Source organism: Pelodiscus sinensis, chromosome 5 (genome assembly GCF_049634645.1).
Source record: "Pelodiscus sinensis isolate JC-2024 chromosome 5, ASM4963464v1, whole genome shotgun sequence".
In the NCBI taxonomy this organism is placed as follows: Eukaryota; Metazoa; Chordata; order Testudines; family Trionychidae; genus Pelodiscus; species Pelodiscus sinensis.
This window is the reverse complement of record NC_134715.1, coordinates 11,439,463-11,451,563: the sequence shown is the minus strand read 5'-3', so window position 1 is coordinate 11,451,563 and position 12,101 is coordinate 11,439,463. Positions and strand designations below refer to the sequence as shown.

Sequence of the window (12,101 nt, the reverse complement as noted above, 5' to 3'; positions counted from 1 at the left end):
AGGATGCGCCAGGGATTGCTGTGTAGTCTAAAAGCCAGCATAGAAAGGGGTCAGGTCTGTGATGTGTAAAGCCAAAGTCTGTCAATTGGGAGTTTTCCCCGTGATTTTGTGTTAGGCTGCATTAGAGGAAGTTTGAAAGCCAGCAAAGGTTTCAGTATCATAGTCCAGTTCTCAACACTCCCCACACTGGTGTCCAACACTCCTCCCTCCCCAAAAAACCCCTCTGTTTGCTTTCACTTATGTTGGTTTGGCACATGGAAACTGGAACTAATTTAGGGCCAAACTGAGTGTGTTGGTGACTCACAATGCACAAATAAACTGGGCTAAATCCATTATTGGTGTTATACTACTGAAATCCGTTTGGTCCGTTGACTTTAGTGGGACTGCACGGATGAAAATCAGCACAGGAATCTGCAAGCATTTTTCCAAATTCAGTTTTTGTTGCATTTTACCTTTGACACGGAAGTCCATGGGTACTAACTGGCAAAGGCGTCAGAGTTTTTTACAAGCAACTCCTATCTCAGACTTGAATTCACTCAACCTAATACACTGCTTTCATGGCATTTATCCACCAAGGGTAGCATGTTTGGTCTCTACTGAAAGTCTGTGACTTACAGATACTCATAATCTTTCTGGGAAGTATGTGTGGTTATTATTTTAAGGACTAATGTAACAGTATTGACCATCATGCCCTTATGGTCTTGACGTAAAAGTGAGTCACTAGGATATGCTGCCTTGGTGACAGCCCGTTCAAGCCTGGAGGAATTCTCAACCCTCTCTGGTTAGCTGATCATGTGTTGCTCAATTGTCCACCATTCCAATTGCCCAGAAAAGTCAATGGACTTGGGGACTGCATCTGTTTTCAGTCTGAGAGCAAAGGCAGGGCTGCTATAGCCTAGAGGAGAATACGTATGTAGTTGACAGACTGGTTGTGGTAGGGAGTTAACACCCACCAGGCACAAGCAAGACAATCCTGCACTAGAGGCAGGTGGCAACAAGATAACTTGCAGCCCTGGTGCCCTGGGAAGTGTCACAACTTTTGATGCTCCAGTTTCACCCATTGTGAATATACAGTGAATAGATACTTTTGCAATCTTTTCCAGATTGTCATAACCGTTGCAGTTTAGAAATGTAGATGTTTTACAGTTAGTCAATTTCACCAATATTTTGGGTTCATTTCCTTGCAACCACAATGCAGGGGTTGCTGCTGCATATGAGATAAAGACAAATAGATAGGAAACCACAGCAATGCGTGTTTACTCCTGGCAAGAGGAAATGCATGGCATACTGACATCTAACATTCTCTGTTAAAAGGGAAGATTAATATTAAAATTCTTAGTAATACAAAACACCTCTTGCAGATGGAATCTCTTTCCTTTTTGTTTGAATAAAACTATTCAAAAATTGAAATAGGCATAATCACCATACACACATGTATTCCCAGCACAGTGAAGGCCTTGCTCAACATAATGGACAGTGTTGGAACTGGAGCTGTGTGGAAGCCTGCTTGAGTCTACACTTTGAAATTGTTTTGTGAAATAAGTGCCTTCTGTTTAAGGAAGATTAAAATGCCATAGATTGTGGCAGTTGGGTCATTTTCAATTTTGAAGATTTAAGTGGATTTAGCTTTTGAACACTGGTCTAATTTGTATGGATTTTATATAATAGCCTTTTCCCCAGCTTTCTCCCAGCAGATGAGCTGTGCATCTGCATTATTAATCTCAGAGCCTTTTCTCTTTTGTCGTAACAAAACAACCTAGTCTATGCAGTATTTATTACAAATGGATTAAAAAATACTGGGGATAATAACAAGAGCTTCAAAGAGTAAGGCATCAGGAGACGGATGAGTGAATGACACAAGAAAAGGCCCTTTCCTGGTTTGAACGTCTGAAATAGTCCCCACACACAAGAGTGAATGGAACTGAGTCAAACTGTGCGTTTGTAAATTAATTTAAGGAAAATTTGTTGTATATTTCCTGTCACCTGGACACAGCAGTGGCTTTAGCTTTAGCAGGGAAATCAACATGAAACATTTAAGTTTAAAAGAAAAGAGATGACAAGCTGAGACTCGCACAGAACACATAGGATCTGAGCTGCATTTGATTGAACCTACTAGGGGTTGAGCACGTAAGTGCCAGTGCGTGACTACTCACTACTTTACTTAGGCTATGTCTAGACTGCAGGCTTCTTTCGAAAGAGGCTCTTTCGAAAGCATCTTTCGAAAGAGCCTCTTTCGAAAGATCGCGTCTAGACTGCAGGCGGATCTTTCGAAAGAGCAATCCACTTTTTCGAAAGAGAGCACCCAGCGAGTCTGGATGCTCTCTTTCGAGGAAGCCCTATTTACATTGAAGAACGCCTTCTTTCGAAAGAGGAACTTTCGAAAGAAGGCGTTCTTCCTCGTGAAACGAGGTTTACCGCCATCGAAAGAAAAGCCGCGTTCTTTCGAAATTATTTCGAAAGAACGCGGCTTGAGTCTGGACGCAGGGGAAGTTTTTTCGGGAAAAGGCTACTTTTCCCGAAAAAACCCCTGAGTCTGGACACAGCCTTAGATGCATAACTTTAAGCCTGACCCCACAGGGAAGAAAGGAAGAGTAGTGCCAGCATGGTGGTGATTTAAGGCAGTATGTTAATGATTAAGTGTGCAAGTTGGTCTCTTGCTTCCAGGACTGACAGGGCTGGGACATGTTTTTGTTTAGCACTTGTTCAATCAACTCCTACTTTTATTGTTTTTTTATGGCAGTAGAGACCAAAATAAAAATCAGGGCCCCATTGTGCTAGGAGAATAGTCCCTGCCCAAAGAGTTTATAATCCAAATAGCAAAAGGTGGAAGGGGAAATAGAGGCACCCTGAGAGGTGAAGTGATTTGCCTAGACTCTGTCAGTAGCAGAGCCCAGAATAGACTCCGGGCCTGACTACTGCTCCAGTGCCCTAGCTGCTAAACCACGCTGCCTCTTTTGTCAGATCGTACAAACCACTGTGAAGAAATTAATCTCTTCTCTTTATGCTGCCCTCCATATCACCTCTCCCTGAGGTGACCCTGCCAGCTGATATTGGAGAAGAGTTGATGGGCTCACAGTGAAGATCCTTCCTACCCTTTTCTGCCAGAAGGAAGGTCACCATGGAAACAGGGCCTGAAGGGTATTGGAGAAAGTAATCCACAAAGAAAAATCTCATGGAATTTAATGGAAATGAAACCAGTGAAGTGTGGTAGAAATGTAATAGTGTTCTATAGGTATTATGCTATAAAATGTAACAGCCAATGGGAGCCTTTGTGGGGTTGGATGTTTTTTAAACTATAACACAGAATGCCGTAACAGGGATGCAATTCTCTGCTGAATTCTACAGGATGGGCCAAAAGGCCTATAGGAAACTATATTTTTCCATTAAGTGCTATTTGTCTTTTCCATAATGGAGATTAGAAGAAAACAAACAGCTGGACAGAGTCCAGAGGCACATAAAAACTCCCCTAGATTGGGGGTGGGAAGGAAAAGCATTGACATTAACTTTTGTTTCAGATGTTTTTAAAAGAAATCACACTTTAAACCTTATCATTTTGTTGCTGTGTGGGCCAGAAGTGGAAAGTGCACACTCAAGAGTTTTAAACGGAGAGAAAAAAGTGCCTGCAAGCTCAGAGTCCTTGATTGTCCAGCTTCAGCAGAGAGTGGAGTTTTATTGCCAACTTATGAAGTCTTTCTTGAGTATGGAGGTTTTACAATGGAAACTCTGGCAGAATCTTTATCTACAGCAGTTGTTCTCAGAGTGTTGTCCGTGGACTATTAGTGGTCCATGACCATCTGGCAGGTGGGCCATGGGTAGAGCCTCGCCCACAGGTGAAAGTAAGCGAGTGCCGGTGCACAGCTCCCAAGTTGCAATAGGACAGTACCTGTAAGAAATTTTAAGTTACTTTCACTGATTGACTCGTCTCTCCCACCGCAGCAGGGAGCCTGTACTGATGCTCCTGTCCCCCTCTCCCACCTCCTTGTGAGGTTGGCTTCTTGCTGCAGGAGGGAGCCCTGAGCCTTGCAGGCCGGGTCCAGATCGTGGGGGGAGGAGGCAGCTCTGCACGCTGCTGCTCCTTCGCCCGTTCCCCCTGACTGGGGGATCCGCAGTGCAGGAAACCGCTCACTTGGAAGCTTTTCCTGCTGCTTCCGTTGGCCAGAATCCCAGCCAAACCCCCACCCCCAGCTCACTCCTGCGCCTGACCTCCTGCTCAGATACCCTGCCCTCAGTCTGCTCCTATACCCCACTTCCCAGCCAGACCCTCCACTCTCAGCCTTCTCTTGTACCCAACCTCCCGGTCAGACCCCACACCCTCACCCTTCTCCTGCACCCAGTCTCCCCCCAGGAACCCTGCACCCCCACGCCCCATGCATGCATTTTGTCATCGTGGGTGATTGGCTGGTGGTCCATGGAAAGGTTTGCATTGAGCAGGGTGGGCCATGGGTTAAAACAATTGAGAAACCACCGATTTGCAGTTTAGACTCCACTGAAGACCTGGCTGGGATGCAGAGGATGAGGCCCCTCAAAAAGGGTGCTGCTTGCCGTCCGACCCAGCATAATGAAGGGAAGTTAATGGCTCCTCTAGTGCAGTGCAGAATGAACAAATTAATCCACTTTCCTTAGAGGCCATTTTTATTACAGTAGCATGTAGAGGCCCCAATCAATATCAGTGGCCTGTTGTGCTCGGCAGTGTGGATGGTCCCTGCCCTGAAGAGCTTACAGTCTGTGTGGACAAAGGGGAAGGGAAGAGGCAGAGGCAACATGAGATCGCAGAGCAGGTCCCTGGCAGAGCTGGGAGTACAATCCAGTTGTCTTGACTTCCAGTCCTGTGCCCCCTCCACTAGGAGACACTGTCTCCCAGTGCGGCTGAACAGAAAGTGGAAAGAATTTTTTTCATACATGAGAAGAATAAAACAGACCCTTGACATGACCAATCCATGTACTTGTCTCTTGCAGCTTATTTGTGTTTCCTGATGACAGCTCTGGGAGTGACCGCTGGCGCGCACCGATTATGGAGTCACAGGTCCTACAAAGCCAAGCTGCCTTTGAGGATATTCCTGGCTGCGGCTAACTCCATGGCTTTTCAGGTAGGGATGTGGCTGCCAGATGGGATCTTCAGTCTCTGCGCAGTGTTCACCAGGCCAGCGCGAGGGTCTCTTCTGTTTCTGTTCAGTGCTGAAGCAGGGCTGCGCTATTGTTTATACTCACCATGCAGAGCAGGGGTGGGCAATAATTTTTGATGGAGGGGCCACGCCAACATTTTGGAAAGCTGTTGAGGGCTGCACCCTTCTGAGATATCACTGGAGGAGGTGCAAGAGCTGGGATGGAGGTTGGGTGCAGAAGAGGGCTTAGGGTAAGGGATTGGGGTACAGGAGGGAGTGCAGGGGTTGGGTTGTGACCTAGGGCAGAAGGGGATTGTGTTCTGGGGCTGGGGTGCCAGATCTGGGAGGTGACATGGGTGCAGGAGAGGGACAGAGTTTGGGTATTTGGAGTAGGGGGCAGTAGTGGGGGAGTAGCGGGTTGGGGGAAGGGAGGGCCTGGGATGCTAGAGGCAGGCTCTGGCTGGAAGACTTACCTGTGAAACTCCAGGCCATCAGCCCAGCACGTTTCTCAGGCAGGCAGCTTGTCCCACCCCTGCACAGGCTGGAGGGCCACGCGCGCGTGTGAATTACTACAAGCTGGAGAGGAGGGAGGATGGTGCTTCATGTGCTATCTGTTATTCAAACAGGCAGCTCCCATTGGCCGGTTTCTGACCAGAAACTGGCCAATGGGATTGTGCTGGGGGGGCGGGGCAACTCCTGAAGCCTTCCCCCCTCCCTTCTGGGCTCATAGTTTTGAAAGAGAAACAGCTCAGCAGCTGCTTTTCTGAGCGGCGTGTGGGTGGGGCAAGGAAGCAGGGAGCCTGTCTGAGGTTCCCTGCAGTGTCCACGGGCTGTATTTTGCCCAGGTCTGAACCAGAACCAGGGCAGACTTGGTCAGAGTGATGGTCCATATTGCCCTGTATCGTCACTGAGTGTGTTTAGTACCAGTGCTGCAGAGCACAGTGTAAAACCTCCAAGATGGACAATTACATGCTACCATGCCAATATAATACAGTCTCTTTCTAAACCCAGGCAACTAAAGATTGGCTTATAATATCTTTTAAGCATATTTTTATCTTAATTACTAAAATAACAGCAACAAAACCAAGCTCTTATGGTTTTCATCAGCAGGTTTACAAAAGAAGAATCATTAGCCCCATATTATCATGCCAAACTAATCTGATAGCTTTCTTTGAAAAGATAACGAGCCTTGTGGATAAGGGAGAAGCGGTGGATGTCATATACCTAGACTTTAGTAAGGCATTTGATACGGTCTCGCATGATATTCTTATTGATAAACTAGGCAAATATAACTTAGATAGGGCCACGATAAGGTGGGTGCATAATTGGCTGGATAACCGTAGTCAGAGAGTTGTTGTTAACGGTTCTAAATCCTGCTGGAAAGGGATAACAAGTGGAGTTCCTCAAGGGTCTGTTTTGGGACCCGTACTATTCAATATCTTCATCAATGATGTAGATATTGGGATAGAGAGTACTCTTATTGAGTTTGCAGATGATACCAAACTGGGTGGGGTTGCAACTTCTTTGGAGGATAGGGACATAATTCAAAATGACCTTAGCAAGTTAGAGAAATGGTCAGAGGTAAACAGGATGAGGTTTAATAAGGAGAAATGCAGAGTGCTCCACTTAGGAAGGAACAATCAGTTCCATACATACAAGATGGGAAGCGACTGTCTAGGAAGGAGCATGGCGGAAAGGGATCTAGGGGTCATAGTGGACCACAAGTTGAATATGAGTCAACAGTGTGATGCTGTTGCAAAAAAAGCAAATATGATTCTAGGTTGTATCAACAGGTGTGTTGTAAGCAAAACTCGTGAAGTCATTCTGCCGCTCTACTCTGCACTAGTTAGGCCTCAGCTGGAATACTGTGTCCAGTTCTGGGCGCCACATTTCAAGAAAGATGTGGAGAAATTGGAAAGGGTACAGAGAAGAGCGACAAGAATGATTAAAGGTTTAGAGAACATGACCTATGAAGCCAGGCTTCATGAACTGGGCTTGTTTAGTTTGGAAAAAAGAAGATTAAGGGGGGACATGATAGCGGTTTTCAAATATCTAAAAGGGTGTCACAAGGAGGAAGGCGAAAATTTGTTCCTCTTGGTTTCTGAGGACAGGACAAGGAGTAATGGGCTTAAAGTGCAGCAGGGGAGGTTTAGATTGGACATTAGGAAAAAATTCCTAACTGTCAGGGTGGTCAAATATTGGAATAAATTGCCAAGGGAGGTGGTGGAATCTCCCTCTCTGGAGATATTTAAGAACAGGTTAGATGGACATCTGTCAGGGATGGTGTAGACGGAGCTTGGTCCTGCCTTGAGGGCGGGGGGCTGGACTCGATGACCTCTCGAGGTCCCTTCCTGTCCTATTATTCTATGATTCTATGATTACAGATGGGGAAACTGAGGCCCACAGACATGAAGTGATGAAGTGGCAAACCTGGGAATAGAACCCAGGCCCCCTGAAAACCCATGCATGAGCCACTAGGCCATACAGCATCACTTAACACTCTTTTTTTAAAAAAAATAAGTAGTCCTGTGGCACCTTAGGCCTGGTCTACACTAACAGATAAGATGGAATTAAGATACACTACACAGCTGAAGATGTGTAAGTCAAAGTAACAACTCAAATTTTGGTGCTGTCTACACAGCAGGGGGTTGACAGGAGCACACTCTCCCTTTGACTTCCCTTACTTCTCATAGAAGCAGGACTACCAGCATCTGTGTTTCTTAAACTTTTTAAGACCAAGGAACACCAAACAATAATTTTTTTTTATGAGGAACACCAAGGATTTTTTGTTGAGGGGAAAAAAAATGGTTGGGTGAGAACGGGTTGAGGGGAAATAGTGATAGAAATGTAGCCGTGTTAGTCTGGTGTAGCTGAAACAAAATACAGGACTATGTAGCATTTTAAAGACTAACAAACCATCTTGTTAGTCTTTAAAGTGCTACATAGTCCTGTATTTTGTTGAGGGGAAAGTTATTGAGAAAAAAAGGGGTTGGGGGAAAGTTTTATTTGTTTTTTTTCCCCTCAATAAAAGGTAGCCTGCCCCTTTAAGGGCAGCCATTTTGAATTCTGTTGTTCTCCGTGGCACACCTCCGACTACCTCGTGGCACACTGGTGTGCCGCGGAACACAGTTTAAGAAACACTGACCAGCATCGAGGGATTCGGTCCCGGGCTGGGGCCAAGGGCCAGGGAGAGAGGTTTGAGGCAGGGAGGCCACTTACGTGGGTCAGTGGCTGGCAAGATGGCGAGTCCTGTCCTCAACTGGCCACTCCCTTCTTGGTGCGGCTGCCCCCAGTGGTCACTGTGCAGTACAGCTCTCCCCCACACTTGCTGCCTCCTGCGGCGACTGTGCAGAATCGCGTCCCTCCTATCAGCCCCTCCCCCTTTCCATATTATGGTAAATGATCAAATTCCAGGCACGTTCCATTTTCCTTACACAACTAAACCTGGACCTTGCTTTAAGGTTGGATAAGAGGAAGCTGCAAAGCTGCATACAAAATGTGGTTGTGTTAGCTGTTACCATTTAGAAGGAGTTCTTGAACAAACAGATTCACAGACAGACAGACTCACAGACAGATGTCTCTAAAATACACATATAGATAGATAGATAGATTAGATAGATAGATAGATAGATAGATAGATGCTTCTGTCCTGGTGCCTCTTATTCATTCTGTTCTCTAAATTAGATAGCCCTAATCTTAACCTCTCCTCCCATTACAAAGCGCACAGCAGAGCTGTTGTTTAAAATGGTTTAGCAAGTGTTTGATTTGATCGTACTGCCCTAGCTCCCAATGGGTACATCTACTCTGCACAGCTATTTTAGGATACCAAAGGTATCCCAAAATAGCTACTCCGCATCTACACAAGCCACCCATTATTTCAAAATATTTTTCGAAATAACGGGCACGCTATTTCTCCATCCCTGTAAACCTCATTGCATGGGGATAAAGAATGGCTCAAAATAGCGCGTTATTTTGAAATTTGGTGCTGTGTAGACGCACCAAATTTCAAAATAAGCAAATTCGAAATAGATTCAAAATAAGATATGCCATTTGCATAGTGCGAATTGTGTACCTTATTTCGAGTTTAGGGTGATGTGTAGACACACCCAATATGAGCGCAGGCTGTTTTCTGCAATTCCACTGAAGCAAAGCAGCCCTCCAAAGTGTTGTGACATTGCTGCTTGGTGTGTGGGGCAACAGCTCAATTTCAAGAGTCAGTGGAACAGGAAGCCACTATTCAGAGGAAATTTCCCCCACTTCGTTGCTGTGGACCTGTGTCCTCCTTGGATCCGGGTGACCAGGGTTGTCATGGTTTCAGGGGTTCTTTTGAATTCTGCTTCCAATGCTCCTTCAGATTTCATACCAGCTTCACCTCAGCTGTGGGATCTGTGGCAGGGTCAGCCTCCACAGCTACCCACATGTGGCTTGCCACTGCACTACTCCCCTGCCTCAGTTCCCCCCCAACCTCCCCAGCTGTAGGGACCCTCAGCACCAAGTGCAACATAAACACAAAGCTCCTCCTGGCTCCGCGCTCTCCCATTCTCCTTTAGAGCAGTGACTCTGGGCTTCTCCTCTCTGGGAATTTCCCTTCATCCAGAGCCCTGTCACAGAGCCGGCCTCTTTCCTGCAGCCCTCCTTAGTCTTTCTCTGGGCATCTGCCTGGGAGTTACGCTTCTGCAGGGCCTACCAGAGGAAGCAGACATTCTTCTGCAACTTCCCTCTATCAATTGCGCTCTCATAACCTTTTGTGGGCATTGCATGACCCCTTCCCAGCTGGGGCTTATAAGTGAACAGGACCATTTGATCTAGCCAATCAGGATCAAATGTCTGGGGTGGAGAAGTAGCTGATTAGTCACAGGCCAGCTGAAACCCTCCTCCCCTTAAAGGGCCAGCCAGTCAGTGACAGGGTGACTATCATGGTTGTCATGCTTCCTGGCCACTGCCCTATGTTACCTACAGGGACAGCAAGTAACATAGGAGGAGCTATAGCATCCCATCATGTCTAATATCTCAAAGTAAACATGTCTCAGCCAGGGCTGTGGATTATGCTTAGCATTTCCGACCTCACGCTGTGTGCTATTGTGACTTGATGTGTTTTACATAAGTCCTATCAGCCGTAGCAATTTCATCTCTGTGGTCCGAGGTGATTTTTATGCTTGGAGGTGGCTGAGCTGTTTCTCTTGACCATCCATCTTCTAGAATTACTCTTGGGTCACTGTTTTTGTTTCAGAAATGGAGCAGTGCCCGGATCGTGTTTACTTCAACTCCTTTCTTTCACTATGTCCGACCCCGCTGAGTGATATCTCTTCTTATTGAGCTGTGCCACAGTGACTCTGCCACATGGGTTTATTTTGTGCCTACTGTATGAAACAAGCCATGGTTCTAAACTTAACATCCGGCAGTCACTGGCCATTTGGCTCTGATTACTTGCACTCAGCTGCAGCATCTAATGGTATTTCACTGTAGCTCATTTATTTCCTATATCACACACCAATCGGCTAGAACAGTGTTTCTCAAACTGTGCTCCACGGAACCCCAGGGCTTCACGAGACATCTCCAGGGACTCCGTGAGGTTGACAAACTGGAAACATGGATAGGTACAACACATACAATTAGTGGACCACTGGGGCTCTGCATAAATTTTTACGCATGTAAAGGGCCCCGGAGCCCAAAAAGTTTGAGAACTGCTGTGCTAGAAAACCTAGTTTTGTAAGCTTTTCAAGAGCCCCAACAAAGAAATCTGGTCTGCATTTTGCTCACAGGGTTGTCTTCTAGCTGTATGTTCGGGTATGCATTTTACTTTTGTACTTATTACAAATGTGTGCTAATGTTTGCTGCAGTTACATGTAGGACACTATACTTCTTTATCTATCATGTTGTGATTGCAAACAGTTCTGGTCTCTCTTTTTATTTGCCCTTCTATTCTGTCTTTATACATTTTTAATTAGATGCGCGTCAGTTCTTTCGCAGCTCACTAACACTTCCCATTTGGGGAAGAACAGGTTTCTCTAGCTCTGCAAATATCCCCTGTTCTATGCAGAGCCAAGTTAATGTCTTTCACTAAAATTGCTTTGACCTGGTTATCTACTAAGCCAAAAATAACTTTACATAATGATCAATAGTTTCATTTGGTAAAGAAAATGCGCCCTTCCCCTAGGGTCGTTCTTGTAGATGCCTGGCATTTGTAAGTGACTTTGTGTAGCTCCCTGGAGTGTACTGTAAAATTTCAATGTCTCCGAACCTGCCCTTGTAGCAGTCTGGAGGATTTCACCCTCTCTGGTTTCTCTGCAGTGCCACTTGCTTCCAGAGAAATTTGGAAGCAATGCAACTATCTCCATTAGTTCTCAGCCAGACTGAGGTTCAGGTGACTTCATATGCTTCATTTTCACCAAAGCTTTAGTTTTCTTCGGACATCATGTAATAAAGGTGCAACATACAGGAATGCTGCAAAGAGACTTGTCTCTATTTCTTGGTTCCAGTCACCTGGCAGAGGTTAGTGTTATGAAAAACTAATATCCTTGTCACATGACAGGAATCGGGACTCCAGTGGTTACTATCACATTCCCGTATAAATGTCACTTTGTCTCACATTACTACAGCAGGGAGACAATGGTCAAGTTTGTGTCTCATTGTTCTTTAATTTTTCTGCTGGAATGGAGGTCAAAAGAGGTTATTTATGTACAGCCAGGGAAGTCTCCCAGATACAATTTCAGCGTGATGAAATTCTCATTTACAGATTTGAGGCAGGTTTTTTTGGCTCTATGGCTTGGTCCCCCTCAGCAGAACTGATTCACCCCGTAAAGTCTCTCAGAAGTCAGCAGCTAATATACAGAGCAAAACTGTCTATGAACTTTGGCAACAAAAGTTTCTCGGTTCACAAAATGTGGCCCTCTACAGTTGTTTTCTTGGACTTACTGCATTTTTCATCGATAACGGTGAAACATAAACTCTATCTTTGTTATTGTCTTGCTCTGGAATTTTCACAGAATTTCCTTGTTG

At 45.6% G+C, this 12,101-nt stretch overlaps 1 protein-coding gene across 1 annotated transcript in view; it reads left to right on the top strand.

Moving 5' to 3' along the window:
• SCD5 (stearoyl-CoA desaturase 5) overlaps positions 1-12,101 on the top strand; it is a 74,453-nt gene that overhangs the window by 40,727 nt on the left and 21,625 nt on the right. The window contains exon 2 of the mRNA XM_006110901.4: positions 4,957-5,087. Within this exon, the coding sequence (XP_006110963.1) occupies positions 4,957-5,087 (131 nt within the window). The remainder of the gene's footprint in view (positions 1-4,956; positions 5,088-12,101) is intronic.